The sequence below is a fragment of the Ursus arctos genome, unplaced genomic scaffold (assembly GCF_023065955.2).
Source record: "Ursus arctos isolate Adak ecotype North America unplaced genomic scaffold, UrsArc2.0 scaffold_1, whole genome shotgun sequence".
NCBI lineage: Eukaryota > Metazoa > Chordata > Mammalia > Carnivora > Ursidae > Ursus > Ursus arctos.
This window is the reverse complement of record NW_026622763.1, coordinates 73113022-73134229: the sequence shown is the minus strand read 5'-3', so window position 1 is coordinate 73134229 and position 21208 is coordinate 73113022. Positions and strand designations below refer to the sequence as shown.

General features: G+C 40.5%; 1 protein-coding gene and 1 non-coding gene across 3 annotated transcripts in view; one reads left to right on the top strand and one right to left on the bottom strand.

The window, feature by feature from the left end:
* The window catches only part of LOC113250623 (uncharacterized), an 87366-nt gene that overhangs the window by 35156 nt on the left and 31002 nt on the right, over nt 1–21208 (bottom strand). The gene's annotated exons all lie outside the window — the stretch shown is intronic.
* RFTN2 (raftlin family member 2) overlaps nt 1–21208 on the top strand; it is a 66525-nt gene that overhangs the window by 27636 nt on the left and 17681 nt on the right. For both annotated transcript variants that reach the window (XM_026492253.4, XM_048213999.2), the window contains 3 exons: nt 249–452; nt 8688–8809; nt 9988–10091. In XM_026492253.4, coding sequence (XP_026348038.1) covers nt 249–452; nt 8688–8809; nt 9988–10091 — 430 coding nt within the window. The remainder of the gene's footprint in view (nt 1–248; nt 453–8687; nt 8810–9987; nt 10092–21208) is intronic.

The following is a 21208-nucleotide window of genomic DNA, read 5'->3' as shown; positions in this document are numbered from 1 at the left end:
TGGAGAACTGGATTAGGGAAGACTACAAAGTGAGCCTCAACTACATCCATATCTCACTTTCTGGAAAAAAGTCTAAAGGAAACATGGCACAAGGTTAACATTTAATAAAGCTGAGTGATAGGTAATTTTATTATTCTCTATGCTTATCTGTTTGCTTGAAATACATGAGTAATAAAAAAATTGTTGGGAATCTTTTCAATAAATGAATAAACAAATACTTTTCCTTCTTTCTGAACACCTATCCCCAGATAACAAGTTGTATACAGTATTCAATGTTTTTGATGATGAATCAACCTGCTGGACCTATCAGGAAGGCATCCTATCAATGAAAGTAACAAGAAAAGGATCTGTCATTAGTACACTTGATGCTGATTGGCTGGAGTTAACTACATTTTATTATAAACAAGGCTTGTCTTTAATTGATTCTTTTGTGTGCTGGGAAACATCTAAAGGTAAGTTTTATATAATGATATACTGATAACTAAAGAATTTGACCTGTGCCAGAGTTGGTGGAAATGTTTTTGCCTCTCAAGATCTGTGGCTAAAAGAACAGGTATTATTCACTTGGAATTAGATTCCAATTACTACACAGCTATGTAGCTTTAATTTAAAAGCTTAACCATTGTGCTTTCCCGCTGCCACTGCTTTTGGCAACCTTGAAAGGAAAGAAAATAAACAGGTGACAGAATTTCCACGAGACCCAACTAGCACTAAGGAAAACCTTCTTACCTCTGAGCCACATGCCCTAATGATTTTGGACAGTGTGTCACATCTGGTCTGGGCCAGTGACTAATAAGCCCAATCACATTCCAGTTTGTACAGCATGGGTTGGCATGACCATAGATGAGAACATCAAGGTACAAGCAGCAAGGCCTTTCCATATCCATGTGAAACAAAGGCCTTCAAGCTTAACCTCCTTGAAGAGATGGCCTATGATCGTCTCCCAGCCAAACACAGGCTTGGGGGTGGGGGGGCTCCGAGAACACTAAGTAACTGGAGGATCCAATGCCCTCTGGTCTCTCATGCCATTCCTATGTTCTTTTTTTTTTTTTTTTTTAAGATTTTATTTATTTATTTATTTATTTATTTATTTATTTATTTATATGACAGAGAGACAGCCAGAGAGAGAGGGAACACAAGCAGGGGGAGTGGGAGAGGAAGAAGCAGGCTCAGTGGAGGAGCCTGATGCGAGGCTCCATCCCATAACGCCGGGAACACGCCCTGAGCCGAAGGCAGACGCTTACCGACTGAGCCACCCAGGCGCCCCCATTCCTATGTTTTTTTTTGTGGAAAGTAACTTCACAGCAAGCTGAGGGAAACATCCTCAAACCCTGTCGTCCCATCACTACAGCTGCATGCTCCTCCCCATGGCTCAGACTTCACTCCTGAAGGAGCTGAAGATCCCAGAGGCTGGGCACAGATTCCCACTGTGAATCATAATAAAGAGACTGTGATGATTGATTGATAGACAGACAGACAGATAGATAGATAGATGCAAGTTTAACCATCATGTGTGGTAGAATTGTCATGTAATGTTTGCTGTTGGGTTGTAACTGTCAGGAATAGACAAAACACTGTATGATTGATTAGGATTTTCCACATAAGATGTATTATAACAGCTCAGTTAGGAAGATTATAATTACATTTGACAGTTAATATCCAAATTTATGCAGTATCCCAATTTTGGACACTATCTCTTATGTACTCCAGTCTATATCTGACTCTAAAATTTGTATAGAAAAGTAATCTTTGCTTCAGAAATGATATTGACTCTATTTATTTCTGTCTCCCTTTATCTTTCAACTTCTCCTAGCTTTCCTCTTTTAGTTACAATAGGATATGTAATCATTCATGTCTATCACAAAAACAAACAAAATTTTCCAAAAATTACTTTCTAGGGAAAGTGTTTTTAAAAAAAGATTAGTGCTAAAAGAAAAGAAAAATTCATAGTTAGGAGACTTGAAAAATAAATTAGGAAGGGTGAAGGCTATGAAAACCAGGATAATTAATTACCTCAATGAGGTTAGAGGAAAGAACAAAAAAGCAAATAAGACGAGATCTCAATATTACTTATTACCATTAAATCAGACTATCATTCAGTATGGAGGTGCCTCGAAAAGTTAGAAATAGAACTACCCTACAATCCAGCAATTGCACTACTAGGTATTTCCCAAAGGATACAAAAATACTGTTTGAAGGGACACATGAACCCCGATGTTTACAGCAGCATTATCAACAATAGCCAAATTAGGGAAGGAGCCCAAATGTCCATCAACTGATGAATAAAGATGTGGTGTATATATACAATGGAATATTACCCAACCATCAAAAAGAATGAAATCTTGCCTTTTGCAACAATGTCAGATGGAGCTAGAGTGTATCATGCTAAGCAAAATAAGTTAGAGAAAGACAAATGCCATATGATTTCACTCATGTAGAATTTAAGAAACAAAACAGATGAACATAGGGCAAGGAGTAAAAAAGGGGGGGAGGCAAATCATAAGAGACTTTTTTTTACAAGATTTTATCTGTTTATTTGAGAGAAAGAGAGCATGAGCAGGGGGTGGGGGTGCTGAGAGAGAGGGAGAAGCAGACTCCCCACTGAGCAGGGAGGCTGATGCAGGCTTGGTCTCAGGACCCTGACATCATGACCTAAGCCAAAGGCAGACGCTTAACTGACTGAGCCACCCAGCGCCCCATGAGACTCTCAACTACAGAGAACAAACTGAGGGTTGCTGGAGGAGAGGTGCACAGGGGATGGTCTAAATGGGTGATGGGTATAAAGGAGAGCATTTGTTATGATAAGCACTGGGTGTTATATGTAATGATAACTCACAAAATTCTACTCCTGCAAACAATATTATACTATATGTTTAACTAGAATTTAAATAAAAACTTTTTAAAAATCAAAAAAAGAAAATCAGCCTATCATTAAATCAATGATACTTTAACAGAACTAAAGACTTTGGGTAATTACTTAAAATTATCGAGAATCATGGTCCAATAGGTTCTTCTAACTAGAAACCAAGAGTAAGCGTCTAGCTCATTGGAACACCCAGAAATATGGCCCACAACACACAGCCCATAGCAGGTGCTCGAAAGATATTCCTAAGTACTTTGGGTTATTAGAAACTTCTTCCAAATTAGCCTTTTACGGAAACAGCAAAATCTAATAAGAAGATGGACTTTAGAATCAGACAGGCCAGGGTTTAAATCTCATGTCCTCTACTTAGCTCGGTGATCTGGAGAAGCTAGGGAGTTTACTGAGCCACATTTTCCTAAAAGGCGAATAAAAATATTCCCTACTTTACTGCGGTGAAAATGTAGTAAGATTAGTATGGACAAAATGACTCCACGGTGCCTCTCCCACGGCCAGAGCTTATTTCCTGCTGGTCATTCTCTTTGGGGCGGCGTATCGTGCACAGCTACAGCACTTTCTGTATGGAGCACCTTCTTAGAGGTCAGTCCACACTTCATGCATTTCTCTTTCTCTCTCCTCTTTCTCCTTCTCTTCCTTCCAAAAAGTCTAAGTTGGAGCCATTTCAAATTTTGGTTTGTGACTAACTGCTGAAGGAAAAACGAAAAATACTCCTTTCAAAATCCCTTTCAGGCGTCCCTGCCTTGGGCCTCGCCTCGTGAAAATAAAATTAGCCCCAGCAGTTGCCAGCCAGAGGCTCTGTAGGGCTTTTGTTTGCAAAGCCTCAGAAGCTATTTAGAGAGCCCAGGGGAGAATCTCTCCCTCTCAGCAGCTCTGGAATATCTCATTAGACATTTTACATTACGGGCCATGCCAAGGCCCTAACGAGCCACCACGGTCTGTGGGGTCTGGCAACTGGGTGTGTCACTTGGGACTTCCCTACAAGTACACAGGGAAGCTGCCGAGGGAAAATTGTGACCCATGCCTGTGTCACTGTGAGAAGCAAGTCAGAGGAAGCAGGGCTGAATTGGTGGCTTTGTTCTGGGATATTTGATGCCTGACAGCTAAAGCACATGGGGGACAATGCGTATTTTGTTTTGTCTTGCTTCCATCCTCTTCCAAAATATTGTCAGAAGTCAGCCTATCACGAGAAATAGAAGTACAAAACCAGACATTGCACAGGCATTTAAATACATTACTCCACAAATCTCATTTTATAAAATATCTTCCTCTAGAAACGGAGAGGAGGAACAAAACTTTTAAAGTTTTCTCCTTTGGTGGGGTCACGGTGGAGAGGTTGTGAGGCTGTGAATTCTTTTTCAGTGCCCTTTCCCACGCACTCTCAAAGCCTTTTCTGTTTTGAAAAGCCGCATAGGAGAGGCACCTAGTGGCCCTCTTGCTGTTCTTGCAGCCTGAGGGTTCCCACTGCAATTAGCCTCCAGTATCTGACCTTCTCCAGCATTGCTGGGCCCTCACCAAACTGGTCCTCTGCTGGAATCACTACATATGCCGAAGGGGCTTGCACTATAGGGTAAAAGCCTCCGAACGGTCCCAGGAGCGCCTACAACAGGCTTCCCCAGTTGAACCAACAAAAAAAAACACTTTATTTTACCAGAATGTGTAGAGATCCAGTGGGCAGTTGGCATGGGCTGAGATGAGCAGTTTTGCCAGCTAGTATAAAACACACACACACACACACACACACACACACACACACACATACCCATGAGATCCCCATACTTTGCTAGCCTATAAATGCCCCCCATCATTGTCAGAGAATAGTCTCTTCCCATCTTTAGTATACCCACATCTTAACGCTACATTTTGATTTTTTATGAATTTTTAGACTTAAATTCATTTTGATCTCTTCGCCCCTATAAAAATGCTTGTGTGGAGCTAGCAGGCAAGCTGTATCAAAGTGAAGATTGGGGCAGAGTACTGACAAAGAAACATATATTAATTCACTTCACATATATGTATATGCCAGGCCCTATGCCAGGCACTGGGTTTACGATGAGCAAAATGGACATCTTCCCTACTCTCAAAAAGCTGGCCATGTGGCATAAGGCAGTCAGGCAGTAATGGGTATGGAAACATTTATGTCTAATTTCAAAACTGAGAGAAGTGTTGTGGCATTACCCAACATGATATTGTAAGGAGGGGTCAGGAGGACCCGTCGGATGAGGCGCCAGTCACACTGAGACGGAAAGCCAGCATTCAGGAGCCAGAGGTAGACCCTTCTGGGCAGAAGAAACACTCCCAGATATTCAAAAACCTTAGGGCAGGAAAGAGGAACAGGGAAAAAGTCTATGTCGTTGGAGCAGGGTATGAAGAGAGAATGGCTCCAGACAAGGGAGAAGAGGTAAGCAGCAGCCGGTCTTAAAATAATGCAACAAGAGCTAACGTGTATTTGTACTTACCATCTACCAGCATTGCTCTAAGCACTTTACAGTTTTCACCTCATTTAACCCCACAGCAACCCGATGAGGTTGGTATAATTATTCTATTCCCCTTTTATAGATGAGGAAGCTGAGGCACAGAAATATTTAAAAATGTGCCCATGCTCATGCAACTAGAAAGTGAGGCAGGGGGGCACCTAGGTGAAGTGTGGGCTTTTAACCAAGTTGCCATCCTGCCAGGATTGATTTTTTTTTCTTTTTTTACCATCCTACCAGGATTTTTATTCCAAGTCATTCATTGAAGATTTAAAGAGGGAATTACAACCCAATCTGCATTTTTTTTTTTTCCAATCTGCATTTTTAAGAGAACCTCTTTGGCCTCATTTTGGGAAGTGGATCAGAGAGGGCAAGAGTGGAAGGGGGGTGCTATTAAGAGGCTGTTGCATTGACCCACAGAGAGATGATGGTAGAGATGGGAAAAATGAACAGGCTGAGATTTGTTTTGGAGACATAATGCTCATGAATGAGAGCTTCTATATGGGCTCTCCAGTTCTCGGATGTGGTCCCAGGCCTATCTCTAGGCTCTTTAATGCCAAAAATGACACATGGACCAAAAATACTAAAACGGAATGTTACCTTTCCTCACATTTACAGAAATGTCAATGTCATATGTAGCTGAAATGAATGTGTCAGAGCACATGTCCAGACAAGTAAACCATTCCTGAGAATCCTTTAAGCTTGTGCTTCTCAAACCAGGATCCAAGTACCCTGGGGGTGTGCAGCCTTGTGCTAGGGAGTACAGAGGATCACAGGATAAACCTCTTCCTAGAATGTCAATATTACTTAAGATGGGGAGATGGAGAACTGTACTTTTTTACATAATAGGAATATATTTGAAAAGAATACAAAGTTTGAATGGATTTTAAGATATAACATTAGACTTTAAAGAAACCTTATTCATGCCACAAGTCACTTCAAACTGTACTTGGAGATCATCCTTCAAGGATACAGGTATACTTCCCTTTGCTATTGGTGGTATTTGGCTAAAAAAAAAAAATTAAGAAACAGTACATCAGGTCAATGCCTTGTAACTTTTTCATATTATGCACACATAGAAAATGGTAATATTATAAGGCATACATACAGGTATAAGAGGATAAAGTTTTTCTGAGCAGGAGGGTGTGCCCTGTATCTTGGCACTTCTGTAACGGGTTCTCAGCATACCAGTGGGCCAAGGCATACTGGGTGGGAAGCTCTGGGATGTGTAATGTTAAGAAGTGACTCAGTTCAGGAACAGTTATTAAGTAATTGTTCAGAATTATCGCCTCACCCCATTACCTGAAAGATTTAACACACCAAGCACCCAAACAGTCACTCTCCATGAGACCTTCCCTGCCACCCTGCCTTGCCGCCACTTCTGTTAGGGAGAATTTTTCAAGAGATATAAGTACTTTTTCCTGTGAAAGTATCCTTGATTCATCAGTGGCTCTGGGGATTGGCATGGGCCCCAAGAAGGTCAGCCAGGGCTCTGGGAGCTCTAAAGTGGGAGGAGGGACCTAAGTATAATATCCATATAGTAAAGTGCATTAAGTTTATGTGTACAGCTGAATAGAACACAAATGTTCAAGATATAGAACATCTCTTTATGTGTCAGTTATATCTCAATAAAGCTTGGACAGAAGAATGGAGAAAAAATGGTACAGAACACTTCCAACATCCCTTCCCAGTCAATATCCTCCTACCCAAAGTAAGCATTATTCTGACATCCACCATCATAGATTAATTTTGCCTGTTTTTGAACTTCACATAGGTTGAAGTATACAGTATGTACTCTTTTGTGTCTGGCCTCTTTTGTTCAACATAGTATCTGAAATTCATCCATGCTGCTACACAGCAGTGAGTCTTGCTTGTTTATTCTTGTATAGTATTGCACTGTATGAGTCTACCACACTTTCATTCTTTTAAACGTAAAAGAAATTTAGAAGTACTAGAGTACCCCGATACTGAGAACAAGAAAACAGACACAGAGCCACAAAACCAATGGTTCTCACAGTATATAATCCCCAAGTAAATAAGAGGCAGATTATAATTAACTACATGATTATCACAGCATGTAGTTGTTTCTGAAATTCTTACCCCCATTCTAAAAAAGGACTTGAGGCATACATAGTTTTATAGGTGGTATTGTGATGCTCTAAACTTACAGTCAGAAAGATTTACTTCCACTTTGGTGTGACAGTGGACCATACACTTAAAGGAAGTGGAATATATAGATATAGATAGATAGATAGATAGATAGATAGATAGATGATAGATAGATAGATAGATAGATAGATATATTCAGAAAACTAATTCCCAAATAGTAAATTAAACTTTGAGTTTTTGGGAACCAGTCTGAACAATGTAAATTCTTCATGATATTCTGCCCTAACTGTAAATGATGTAAATAATAATAAGGGTTTTCTCTTCAAGTTTATAGCCTATTAATAGAAATCAAAACTAAAAATTACACTGAAATTATGTTTGCCTTTTTTTATCTTTAAACTTAAGAGATCACTTGAAAACTTTGTAGGTTATAATTTAGATAACTGTCCAGCAGGAAGACTTTGATACGACATTGTACAGTATAAAAAAACAAAAGGTTTAACCAGCACATGACCATGGGAAAATTGTCTCCTACTGCAAAATAAGAGACAAAAGAACGTCCATAAAATCAGTTCACTTTTGCCAGCTGGTTATTGTCAACTATTCAAGAAAATGTCAGAGAGGCCCTCCCTTAAAACTTCCTTCCCTGCAGGAATTCTTTTGACAATGACTTCTGTTTAGGATTTTCCTGTTACCATTCTTTCATTATTTTTTATAAAGCATCATGGACGTAAAGAATTGTTTTGTATTTATTTTTTTTAAGTAGTTTTAACTCACATTAGTTTTAATATCACACCTGTAATTTCAAGGATTAACATTTTTTATGTTTTCTCTTTTAATGGTGTAATTAATATGCATAAACATACAGATCGGAAATCAAAAAATGATTTCAAGGTGAAGGTCATTTCCTGATTCTTTTTAGACTTAGGAAATCCTCTTGCTTCTCATTGTACGATATTATTTTATCTTGTTTTTCTTATTGTAGTTTTCATATTTACAGTGTGATTTTAATTCAGTGAACTGCAAAACTGTCTTGAGCTTTCCAAAAAAAATTATAATAACCTTCAAAGAGAAGGAGAGGGATGTTATTGATTCAGCCAAAACAAGTGCTTATTAATTTATATGCTTTTCTTTCAGCTTATTAAAAGAGTTATCTAAGGATTTAAATGATCTTAAGAGACACTCAGTATTTGCAACTCTTCTTAATTGTATCCTTTTCCTCACAGGGGACCATTTGCCTAAATCTTTGGAAGGATTCTTTATCTATGAAGAAGAAGGTTCTGGAGTTCCAGGTTCCAGTAGGAAAGGAAATGATGCCATCGTAGTAGAACAATGGACCATTATTGAGGTAAACTGCAGTTTTCTGACAATTTAGCTTTACTTTTATATTTAGTTTTACGTGGTAAAGATCTTCATTGCCTAATACATGCAGTATCCTTCAAACATGTTTCTGTGCAGGGTTCAGAATTTCGTCACAAATGCATAAACAAACTTTGTCTGAACAAAGGGATTTCCTTTACTCAATGTTCAACTTCATTATAAGATAGCAAAATAATTACCTATATGTAGATAGCAGTAGATTCCCAAAGATTTGACATTCTAATCCTAAGAAAAGTTCCCTGGCACTGAGATTCTTTTTACACATGCCGTGACAACTGGCTGTAATGGAAAAAAAGTCAGTAACTACCATTTCATCTCCAAACAACCAATGTGACTTTTTTTTACCTTGTGAATTGACTTTCAAAGGCAAAAATATCCAAAAGGTGTTCTCTCTCTCGCCAGGCCAAATATGTACACACAGCATTGTCCTTCCTAATCAGAGATGACATTGCTGCTGATGTTGTGCACCCTGAATTCAGATGTCCCCGAACGGACTGCCCTTGAGGTGTACAGACTGAATTCAGGTATACTGTGCTGTGTGTATGAGGCCCTCACTGACAGGCTTTTTCATGGACATGGTCGCCTTTCTGGCCTTATAAGGGCATAGAGAGAGGCATAGCTCGTTGTCAAAGAAACTAGAAATCCCATAGGGGGGAGGAAAGGATTTGGGGAAAGAGGTAAAGCTCCAAGTAAAAATCAATTCCAAATGAGTAAAAAGCAGGGAAATGACTCCACATCTAACCCCCACTCACCTTTCACTCCTCCATCTCCACTTCCTACTCTTGTCCTCACTTCCCAATCCCTTGACCAGTGTTTCTAAAACTGTGGTCTATAAACCAAGCCCCATACCTTAAAGTTTGATGCCTGAACACGACCAAGGGAACAAGACAGAAGGAAGGCCCAAACTCTGGAGAACCATACGGAAAGCTCTCTCCACTCTGATCCCCAGCGTTTCTACCTTGGTTCAATGGTTAGAAGGCAGCAGGTGGCAGAAAATGAAGCCCAGGAAGAGCACAGGTGCTGAAATTGTATTTCATGGAGCGTGAACTCCCTTTACTGTCACGCCCATCACCATTTATTGTACTCACCTGTGTAGCTGGTTGTCTTTGCCATTAAGACTATAAGCTCTTATGCTTATTCACGCAGGGGTGTGAAATCAAAACGGATTATGGCCCTCTGCTGCACACTCTGGCTGAGTTTGGATGGCTCCTGACAAGCGTGTTGCCGACACCTATACTAAGACATGACAGGTAATGCCAAAGGACCCTTACAAACTTTCACTTGATCCTAAAACATAGCTCATTTGTTAGATAACTCAGTTCAACAAATGCTTATTTAATGTCTACAAAAAGCAGTTCACTGAACTTCTAATCTGATTTCATGGACCTTGGAGATCAGCTCATCTAATCCTCTCAAATACAGATGTACAAGCTACAACAACTTCTTCCCGGGCGGCACGCTCGAGTTCACATGGCAGAGCCAGGCAGGGCGCAGGAGACTGACTCCCGGCTCAGGGCCGCTCAAGATACCAGTTCTTCCTAGAGTGAATTTTGAGTCGAGATCAATCAGCAAACAGAACAACTCAGCCCCTCTGTAGGCCTTTTGTCCTCCTCCTTGGCACTGCATGTGCAAATCCACACTCGCCACAGTGCACAGCCAGGGTCAGGACTGCAGTGTGGGCCTGGGAGACCCAGATGCAGAAGCACAGGACTTCGGCCTCCACTCCTCCCCTCCAGTGAGATGGCTGAGTGCCCCCCACTCCCCACGCCCCCCGCCAGAGCACAGACTTGTTAGCTACTCGCACCCAAAGGAAGTGCGCACGTTAGAACCAAAATGCCATTACTTCACCAATACCAACCTTTCCTTTTCTCCTTTTGCTAATTTTCCCTATTTCCTTTCCTGGGAAGGAAAAATTGAAGCGTACCTTTTTCTTTCTTTCTTTCTTTCTTTCTTTCTTTTTTTAAGAGAGAGAGAGAAACCGATTAAGTCTTCTGTATAAAGTGCTTTGCTATCCCCGGGACTCAGTGATGTTCCCTCCACCTTCTTGGCTTCCAGTAAATGACTGATTGCCAATGTGGTTCTGCCTAGGCGGTGGCTGTCTGCAGAGGACAGCACAGTCCCAGTGGCCTTCCCCTTCAGCAGCCTCAGTGACCGATCGGTTAACACTGAGTAATTGTCAGGTGTAGCTAAAGGTGGCAACTCCTTTCTCAGTCTCACCCACCCTCCCGCCTTCTCTGGTTTTTCCAGCTTAGCAATTTACCCCTGTCCAGTATCCCAACTTCCCCACGAATTTTAAAACATTTGATTGGCATGGCTTTATAATAAAAACCACATCTTCTTCAGGCAGGGGGAGAGACAAAGGTTGATACAGAGTAAAGCTACTCAAGCTTTAAAAGGAGGGGTTACAAGTAAGCAATTAATCTGCTTTTCTTCTCAGAGATCTATTGGTAACTGTTCTCAAATTATGAGTGACAACTCCCTGAAGCATTATTTCCCAACATTTTAAATCTGTGACATTCTCGTCAGGTCACAGTACAGCGGTAATTCTCAGATTTGGTCTTCAGACCAGGCAGTATGAACACCTGGGGCGCCTATGCACTTACAAATGCTGGAGGCCCACCCCAATGGGACAGTCAGAAGCTTTGAGGGTGAGACCCATGAATCTGCATTTTCGCAAGCCCCTGAAGCTCCTTATCATTAGAGGAATTTTGCAGAAGGTGGTGAGACAGGAACTCCTCATCCCTGCCTTTCTACCCCTCGAAGTCATGCCCAAGCATTGCTCTATCCCACTTCCCACTCTCCCTCAGAATAACTCATAGGTGTATAATTTAGGGTGTCATCTAGCTCATTATAGTTAGCTCTTCCTAAAAGTACTCTGAATTCTGAACCTTTCGTGTTCCTTTTTCCCCAGTGAAAAATATATTTATCACCTCCCTCCCATTCACTCAGGGATTCTGCTCTCATGAGTCTAAATTTTTCTTGGGACACCTGGCTGGCTCAGTCAGTACAGCATGTGACTCTTGATCTCAGGGTCCTGAGTTCAAGCCCCATGTTGGGGGTGGAGCCTACTTAAATTTTTTAAAGTATTTTCTGAAAGTGGCATGAATGACTAATTGGGCACTCATTAGGTCTAGCCTCCTGGGCTGGGTGCTGAGCAGAGAACATGGGCTGGAGCTCCTTTAGCACCTCCTGCTTCCATCTGGTTTGGGAACGAGGACAGGACTGAGACCAAAGGTGGGAAAGAAGAGGTCTCACGTATAACATGAAGGGAGAGGGTGGTGGAACCCAGAGCCACACTTGACTTGACCACCTAGTCCTGCGTGTCAAACTGCATAAGGTCACACGCTGTCCGCAGTGAGTAGAAGGCCTGGCTCTCTGGGATGAGTAGCTTTACATTGTTTTTGAAGCAGAGGGAGCACCATTACCTCACTACCATCCCAGCTTCTCCTGTACCCCTAGGACCCCTTTAGGCGCTATGGGGTCAGAGTAGGACTTTCAGGCCCTCCTTGTGAAGGCTCATCTTTATGTGCAATTAAAATAGCAAAGGGGCTAGCTGCAGGACAGCTTATTAAACAAATGTTTGTAATGGCAAAAAAATGGACACAATATAAATGTCTATCAAAAGGAGTGGTGTGTGTGAAGGCTAAAAACCTATACAGCAAATTCTAGTAAATAGTCAGCTCTTGGGATTATGGATTGGGGAGAGGACTACTTTGTCTTTATACATTTTCTGTGATTTGACTTTTTACAAGGAATATATATCTATTCTATGATTTTTTTTTTAATTTTTAAAGTAAAAAAAAAATCAATTAATAAAAATATGTGAAAGGCATACACAGTGTCTGTCTTGAAGGAGCCCATGGCTGGTTAAACTAAGTACCTAATCAGGCTTCCATTCGGGTTGAGGCAGGTCAGACTCACATACCCAAGCAAGTACAGGTTGTACCGGAGCAGTAAAACGAAGATCATAAACTGGCAAAGTTAGATGGAATCTTCACATAGTAATAAGATTAAAAAAGCATCACCATATAGCAGATCCGCATTTAGAATCTGCTATTTATCCTGGACAGAAAATAATAGAAAAATACTTTTTAACAATAACTGCCCTTATGCAACAAGGCACACTTGAACAGTGTCTACTGTTCTTCCAAATGCCTGGAACATTGTGTGATATTGATATTTATTTTGTTCCTTTACATTTTGTAACTTGAATCGTTCCAGGTGCCTGCAAGGTAGACACCCTAGGATGGAAGTGAAAGTTCGTTGTTATTATCTGGTAAAAAGATTATTGATAAAACCTGTTAACCCTCTGCCTTCTTATTCTTGTCCAAATACGCTATCTCTGTGACAGTCACATGCTTGTCCTAGCTGCTTCCCACGGTCAGCCATGTCATCTTTAAATATAAAGAAAAATACTACATACAGTTCATCTTGGTCAAGGTAGAAGATAGAGCCGGAAAGTTTTTTGGTCTCTAAAACTAGAAGAATAGTCCAGGCTGTGAACTAAAAACAGATCTTATTTTAATTATAGCTTGACCATGAACTAGCCGTGTGACCTTGGGAAGTCACCTAACCTCCTCAAGTCTCATTTTTCTCATCTGGAAAATGGTACAATAATATCAACTTTACTGGATTGTCATGATGACTAAGCAAGACCATACCTGCAAAGTACCCACGCCAGGGGTGTTGTGCAAACTAGGCTAATAAATTAGAGCTATTTTATGGGACCTAGTCCTTTAGCAGAACCAAAATCCCGAAGAAGTTGAAACCAATTGTGCCAGGGTGATCGCTCAATCTGTTCTAAATCAGGGTATTTCAGAAAATGTAAATACTGTGGTTCACTATGTACTAAATCAGCACTGAGGATTACAAGCTAAATAAAGGAACAGAAATAAATAACACTGTAAAGGTGTACACTTACAAGTATACCTACACCCAGAAAAACCAGTATCTGTCATGATCTTTTTTGGGGGACCCACATGTCTGAAAACATGACTTAGAACCATTGCCAGTAAAAATTTTCTTCCTTAAATATTTTTGCCTCTTACACAACAATGGTGTCTTAAGCAATTTCAACTTTTCCCCACTCTTCTGTCACCTAAACCATAACTTGAATGGTCTAAACATAAGGTATCTTCCTCTCATTGTTTTCATTACTCAATTATATTATGTTACTAGATTGCATAAAAATATTTTCCCAGTGTGTTCTTACACTAAGGCTGTTGCTTCATTATCCTAGGCAATATCACACCACCACCATTTAAAGCAATGTTGCCATGGAAACATCATAATGTGGTAATCGGATAGCACGACATTATTCCAGGGTTATTGTTGTCAGCTGTGAAAATTTGCCAGAATCCCTTCTTAATCATTATCACTATGTAATTATACAAATGGGTCAGATTCTTTTCTTTTCGAGAAATCAAGGTGAAAATTGACATTAAACTCTTAGGGCAAATCTGGTAGAAGATCAAATTAGCTCAACTAGCAGCTAATATCGCTGACTTTAAAATAATCGCCAGAATAAAATGCAAGAGGAGCCCAAGTTCCCTCTGTTTGGCTACCTCAAACCAGCAGGGTCATTCCCCTCTCCCTGAATAATGATCTGGAAAGGGAGCATTTTAACAAGAACCCAAGGTGATTCTGATGTACTTTCAGAAACACTGAATTATAGCCTTATGGAAAGAGAAAGCATTTTAGAACACAATATAAAAGAAAGATGTACACCCTCACTTATATCTCAGAAGACAGAATTTAAAGACAGCGTCTTTTGGGTACAATGAATCAAGTTATACTGTTCTGAGAATACAAAAAAGAAAAAAAAATGTCTGGTCCTTAAGAACAAGATCTGAATAACAAAATGAGAAAATTGTCTTCTCTCTGTGATGTTGAGGGCCCTGCTCCATCTTGCATTCTCTGCAGCCCCTGCAGAACAGGCTCCCCAGCCTTGTGGTCCCCACAGCCCAGAAGCACTAGAAGTCTATGTAGTCATTTGAGACACTTAAGTGCCCCAGTGATTTCCTCTTAACCCTGAAGTGGCAGCCAAAGCAGGAGCTGCATATTTATACACAGTCGAGGGAAAGACTAGGGCTTCATGTCTGGTCCATTTTAATGTGGTTTCTTCCCTTTCTAATTTAAATTCTGTAGAAACAGTATGGTGTAATTCAGAGTTAAGCTCAGAGTAATCTTGCAGTGAGCAGCATTTTGATAAGGCCACGTTTTTTAAAATAGTCAATTTGTCTATTGTAGATACTTCCAGTTATCCCTTCCTCATCTAAACTTAAATTTTTAACAGTTTGCCAGACGGAAAGGTTAGGAGGAGGAATGCTCTTTTTAGTTTTTAACGCAAGCACACTAACGTGAGTATGACCCTAAGAAACAAACTAGGATCATAAGGCAAAGGAACTTTGGGACTAAGCAGACGGCTATAAAGGAGCATGCTAAAATTTAATTTTATAATTTTTCTTTTAAAAAGTGAATTTTATTTCATATTTTTAAAAGCAAGAATTCACTCATTTATTTCTGAGTTGCAAACATTAAATGTGGCAATTAACTAATGAATGAAATTACACAAAACTAATCAGAAAATATAAATTAACCTAACAATTCTGTTTCCTCTAGTCTAATGGATTTTGGAACCATAAATGAAAGCTTTTATAAGAGTATGTTTATTTCATAAATGACCAAGCAGTTGCAGATAAGCCACTCATTTGGAACCAGCTCAGTTGTATTCAAATTGAATGACATTTTCACATTTTATTTTAAAATGTTATTTCAGTTCAACTCAAATATCTATTGAGTGCCTGGTATGTACAAGGCAATATTTTACCCACTCCAGAGGCTAACACAGTTACAAATAACTAATGAGCTACCCCTGAAATTAATAATATATGTTAACTAAATCAAATTTAAATGAAAATTTTTTTAAAAAACACACACAAATAACTAATGCAGAGCAGATCTATGACAGGTCCTGCAGTGGACGTCTAGAGCACGTTCTCTCAATAAGAGTGATATTGCCTCAGGGCAGTGAAAACTGGTTGTGGGGGGGGGGGGTGAAAAAAAACTTAAGATACTACAGTGGTTTGTGGTCCTCCAAAAGGTCACAGTACATAAACACAAACACAACGTATCTTTAGGATTAAAGATTTTATTTTTTTGAGAGAGAGAGTATGGGGGACGGGGGTGGAAAAGGAACAAGCCGACTCCTGCTGAGCAAGGAGCCAGATTCGGGGCTTGACCCCAGGACCCTGAGATCCTGACCTGAGCCAAAGTCAGACACTTCACCAACTGAGCCACCCAGGTGCCCCTCTTTAAGTATTAAAATTTAAAGGGGACTCTGGGTGGCTCAGTCAGTGAAGCCTCTGACTTTGGTTCAGGTCAGGATCTCAGGGTCCTGAGATCCAGCCCAGCAGCTGGCTCTGCACTCAGCAGGGACTCCGCTTTTCCCTCTCCCTCTGCTCCTCCCCCTGCTCCTCCTCTCTCTCTCTGTCTCTCTCTCAAATAAATAGATAAATAAATAAATAAATAAATAAATAAAATCTTTTTAAAAAATTTAATGGGGGATGTAGGGGATTAGAGGAGAAATACCTAAAAATTCTTCTTGAGGAAGCAATAATGAAAAGAGTTGAGCATAAGTCAGGTGAATATGCTTGAAGACATCAGTGAAGGAGGAGGGCAGGTCTGTGAAAACTGTGGTGTCTGAGGGGAACCTCTAGGAAAGAACAGATCTTCCAAAAGCAGTTTCAGAGAGAATACTCCTGGTGGCAGATAGGGCTAACTATTATTAAGTTTCATCTCACGTAGCAGCACCGATCTGTTAGTAGTGGCTGCCTAGAACACTATAAAATCCAAGGATTCTGAGACTAGAATCAGGCTTAGCAAAAAAGAATGCAGTGATCAATTAGTGATGTCTGCCACACGCGTGGAAGATGGAAAGTTAAAGTATGAGTACCACAAATTGTCTTCCTTTCTCCGGCAATCCTAAGCAACGAAACAGGAAAGTGCAGGATATAGTCAAGGAAAAATGAATACAGGCCAATGAATTCCTGAAGACTTCTAATTCAAAACCCAAAGAATTCAAGACTTATTTTTACCAAATAATAAAAGTGAATGGGGAGGGAGCATATTCATCGTTTGTAAGTCTACAAACATTCTCCCGCATGTTACCCCTGCACGTACTCCTAAAACAATTCGTCTTCAACACACACGTAGGAAGTGCACAAAACACAAATGGGTGTAATTGTAATCACTTGTGTAATTTCCACTGGACAAGAAACAGGCCACCTGTCGCCGGCACCTTAGAAGCTCACCATGTGTTTCCTACTCCTTTCACTCAGCGGTAACATCCCAATTTTTAGGATAACCACTTCCTTGCTTTGCCTAAGAGTTTGATCACTCATGCATGCGTACCTAAACAATACAATTTAGTTTTGCCTGTTTTTGAATTTATACATACGGATATATTTATACACGTATATAAAATATACTTCAACGTGTTGTTTCTTTCACTTAACATCGTGAGATTTACCCTTGTTGTCGCGTGTAGTGATTTATTTATCCATCCTGCTTACTGGTGATTTGGGCGCCTCCAGCGGTTGGCTATGACAAGCAGCGCTGTCCTGAACGTGAGCAGGGATCCTAGTGCACACGGCCATGAGTTTCTCAAGGGTATAGATCTAGAAGTGGAATTGCTGGGTCACAGGGCATTTCTTTAGCTTTATTAGGTAAATGCCAAACTCTTTCCAAGTGGAATGTTGCAGTTTACACTCCTAACTGCAGAATATGAAGTTCCCATTGCTCCAATAAAAATACTGTCAGATTTTTACATTTTGCCATCCTAGTGTGTATATAGTATGATCTCAGTGCGGTTTTGATTTGTATTTACCCAGTTACTACTGATATTGAGCACCTTTTCATATGTTTACTGGCCATTTAGATTTTTCCTTTGTAAAGCACCTATTTAAATCTTTTTGCCACATTTAAAGTTCTACTTATAAGAATTTTTTTTTATATACCGGATATCAGTCCTTTATTTGTTACATGGGTTGTAATTATCTTCCCTAATTCTTTGTGGCTTGTCTTTTTTACTCTTTTTGTGATGTCTTTTGATTAACAGAAGTTTTTATTTTAAAAAAGGCAAATGTATCTATCTTTACCCTTCTTGGTATATTATTTAAGAAACTCTTCCCCTTTCCTGAAGCAGCTGGGGAAGGGGAGAAGTGAATTATTTTTAAATTTGGCTATAACATGGGCCATTTTAATATCTCTAATTAATATAAAATTCTCTAAGCTATAGTTATTATAGGCTGGTGTGCCTAAAGGGTAAGCTTTGTGAGGAGGAGAAGGAAAAGTTAAAGCTTAAAAGAGTCATACTAAATGTCAATGAACATCATAGATGTAAAAATACCTAAGAAGCCTTTTATTTTGCCTCTAAGACTTTGCTCACTAGTTATTTTTTTTATGCATGTTCTGAACATCAATACATTATCACAGAAACCAAATGACCACTTTTTCATAAAGTCTTTGAGTCTTCAAATATTTACTGAGCACCGTTTCAAATGGGGGTTTTCTGCTAATTAACATGGAGGATGCAGACATGGGGAGACAAGATCCTCAGGGAGCTCAGATGTGGTAGGAGGGAAATGTGTACCAGCAACAACAGGACTCAATAAAGGGACAGAGCTCCGTATGAGGGTTCCATGGGAGCCCCCAAAAGGAGGTGTTGCTCTTCAGTTGAGGGATCATTGAAGACTTTCTGAAAGAGGCCACCCTTGAAATGACTCTCAAAAGATGGGCAGCCTGGAAAGAGGCAGAGGTGATGTCATGGGCATTCCGGTGGGACAATGCCACAATCAGGAATTTCAAGACTAGACATGAGCAACTCACAATTCACACAGGACCATCAACCATGATCTTGGCTTTTTTGTATTTTAAAGAATGTAGAAAGACTTGCTCCCACCTACACATAAATTCTAAGTGTTCCAGCTCTGTTTCCAAGACACTTGAGGGGCACCTGGGTGGCTCAGTCGGTTAAGCATCTGCCTTCGGCTCAGGTCATGGTCCCAGGATTCTGTGGGAATTGAGCCCCACATTTGGCCTGATAAGCAGGGAGCCTACTTCTCCCTCTCCCTCTACCTGCTGCTCCCCCTGCTTGTGCTCTCTCTCTCTCTCTGTCAAATGAATAAATAAAACCTTAAAAAAAATCATAAGCAAATGCTGGACCTAGCAGAAGTTCATATTGTCCTCATAACTTCTGAAAAAATAATCTAGAAGTTTAAATATCACTAAAGATATTATCAAACTGTGATAGAACAGTTTTTTAATTTTGTTTTTGTGCTTGTTTGTTTTAAGTAATGCTGATCACTCTTAACTGAATTCATGGGGCTAATTTTTTAAGGCACAGTTTCAATGATCCACCTTATATGTGGCACTTAAATGCCATGGGTCAAGAACTTGCTTCTGCCTCTCTTCCTTTTGCCATACGAACACCGGGACCTGTGTAGTCTCTTTAAATAGTCCAATTGGCCCAGGGGAAAAAATGAATATTTGTCTTTATTTTCTTCATTTTTCTCCACTACAACTCCTAAACATTATAGGCTGAAATGATACATTTGGGAGACGGTACATAAATATCTGAACTTTTGTAGAATAGCCTGTGCTCATCCATTCATTACAAAGTTTTCCAGTCAGAATGGAATAAATTAGGCCACCTGTCTCTGTAATCAGGTCTACACTTGTTGTATGGTGTAAGAAATAGAGGAGACCTAAGACAAAACTTTTAAAAACTCTGGGTCTCAATCTCCTCATCCATAAAATGGGGAAAATAATATCTTCTGTGCCCACCTTAAAGAGCTATCATAAGAAGAGTGCCTGGCTGGCTCAGTCAGCGGAGTGTGCGACTCTTGATCTCGAGGCTGTAAGTTCATACTCCACGTTGGGTGTAAAGATTACTTAAAAATAAAAATTTTTTAGAAGGTGGGAGGGCTATCGTAAGAAACAAGCATGCTCATTTACAAGGAAAGGACTCAGTACACCAAAAGCACCACACAAATCCAAGTTACCCTTCTTAGTTTAGTCCATGAGGTCGTCTGTTGTTGGGAAGCCAGTCTTTTTCTTGGTAGTCTGTTGATGCCATAGCAAACCCCACTCCCTTAAACAATACCCAAATAGAAAGTCTTCTTTCTGTTTTCATATGAAAGGCATAGAAGAAGGTAAGGAAGAGAGAAGGAAACGTTTATTGAGCGTCTACTATGCTTCAGGATCCACGCTAAGAATTTTACTTCCATCACTGATATTGTTAGAACCACCTCTGTTTTACAGAAGAGAAACAGGAGGCTCAGAAAGTCTGGGTGACTAGCTCAGCATCAGATAGCTAGTAGGTGGCAGCACTGGGATGCAAACCCAGCGTTGGCCTGACTCTAAAGCCATACATGCTGTTTCCCCCACACTCGACTGCCTCTCCAACAAATATGTTACTGACAAATGATGTGTCCGCACATTTCACAGTGTTAAGCCGCAGAGCTGGTCAAAAATCCATTTCCTCTCCCATCTGTGGCCTGACTTCTCTGCTTCAGCTGTAAATACAATCCCTGGCTCACTCTCCCCAGATCCTACGCTAGTGTCTGCGCACATTGAAAGGTGAGTGTAATACCAAGACAGAGAGCAAAAGACCCTTGTCCCAGGGACAGCAGCAGTGCTGGTGGCCTCTCTTGCTTCTTCTAGGTCTACACCTGCCCTCTGGTTTTTGCCTGATCCTAGATATGAGCCAAAAGCTGACCGGGGCTTTATCCTTTCACTCTACTTCAACTGGTTTGGTCTGGTGAGATGCCTGGACCTGACCTGGCTTCTCCTACCAATCGCGTTTTCCAGTAGGCCTCACCGATCTGACCATTGCCTTATCTCCTTTAGTTTGGATCAACGCCCCAGGTCCCACATGGACTTTCCTGGTCATTTTTTGTATTAGTGTCCTCCTTTACCTTCCCCAGTCTGGGCCCTTTTATCCCTTCACCCTGCTCCCCACCATTGCCTACAGGGAACTTAGCACCCCAAGGCCTGCCCTGCTGACCTGTCCCTCATGCTGCCTGTGCTTTCATGCTAATGGGGCACACGGGTTATCTGCTGCCCTCAGGAAGGAAGAATTAGTGATGTTTTCACATCTTTGCAGACTACTCCCTTGATGAGCTTATCCTTGCAGCTTATACTCTTGACCAACATAGGTTGTGCCAGAACTCTTTCAGAGCTTATGTGTAAATCTAGCATTTCTCAAAAGCTGCATTCATTTCTATTACATCAAAGCATGATTGCCTATTAATAATAGTCTAAAAGAGAATTCGAAGATTCTTGAATTCCTCGCAGGAAAATACAG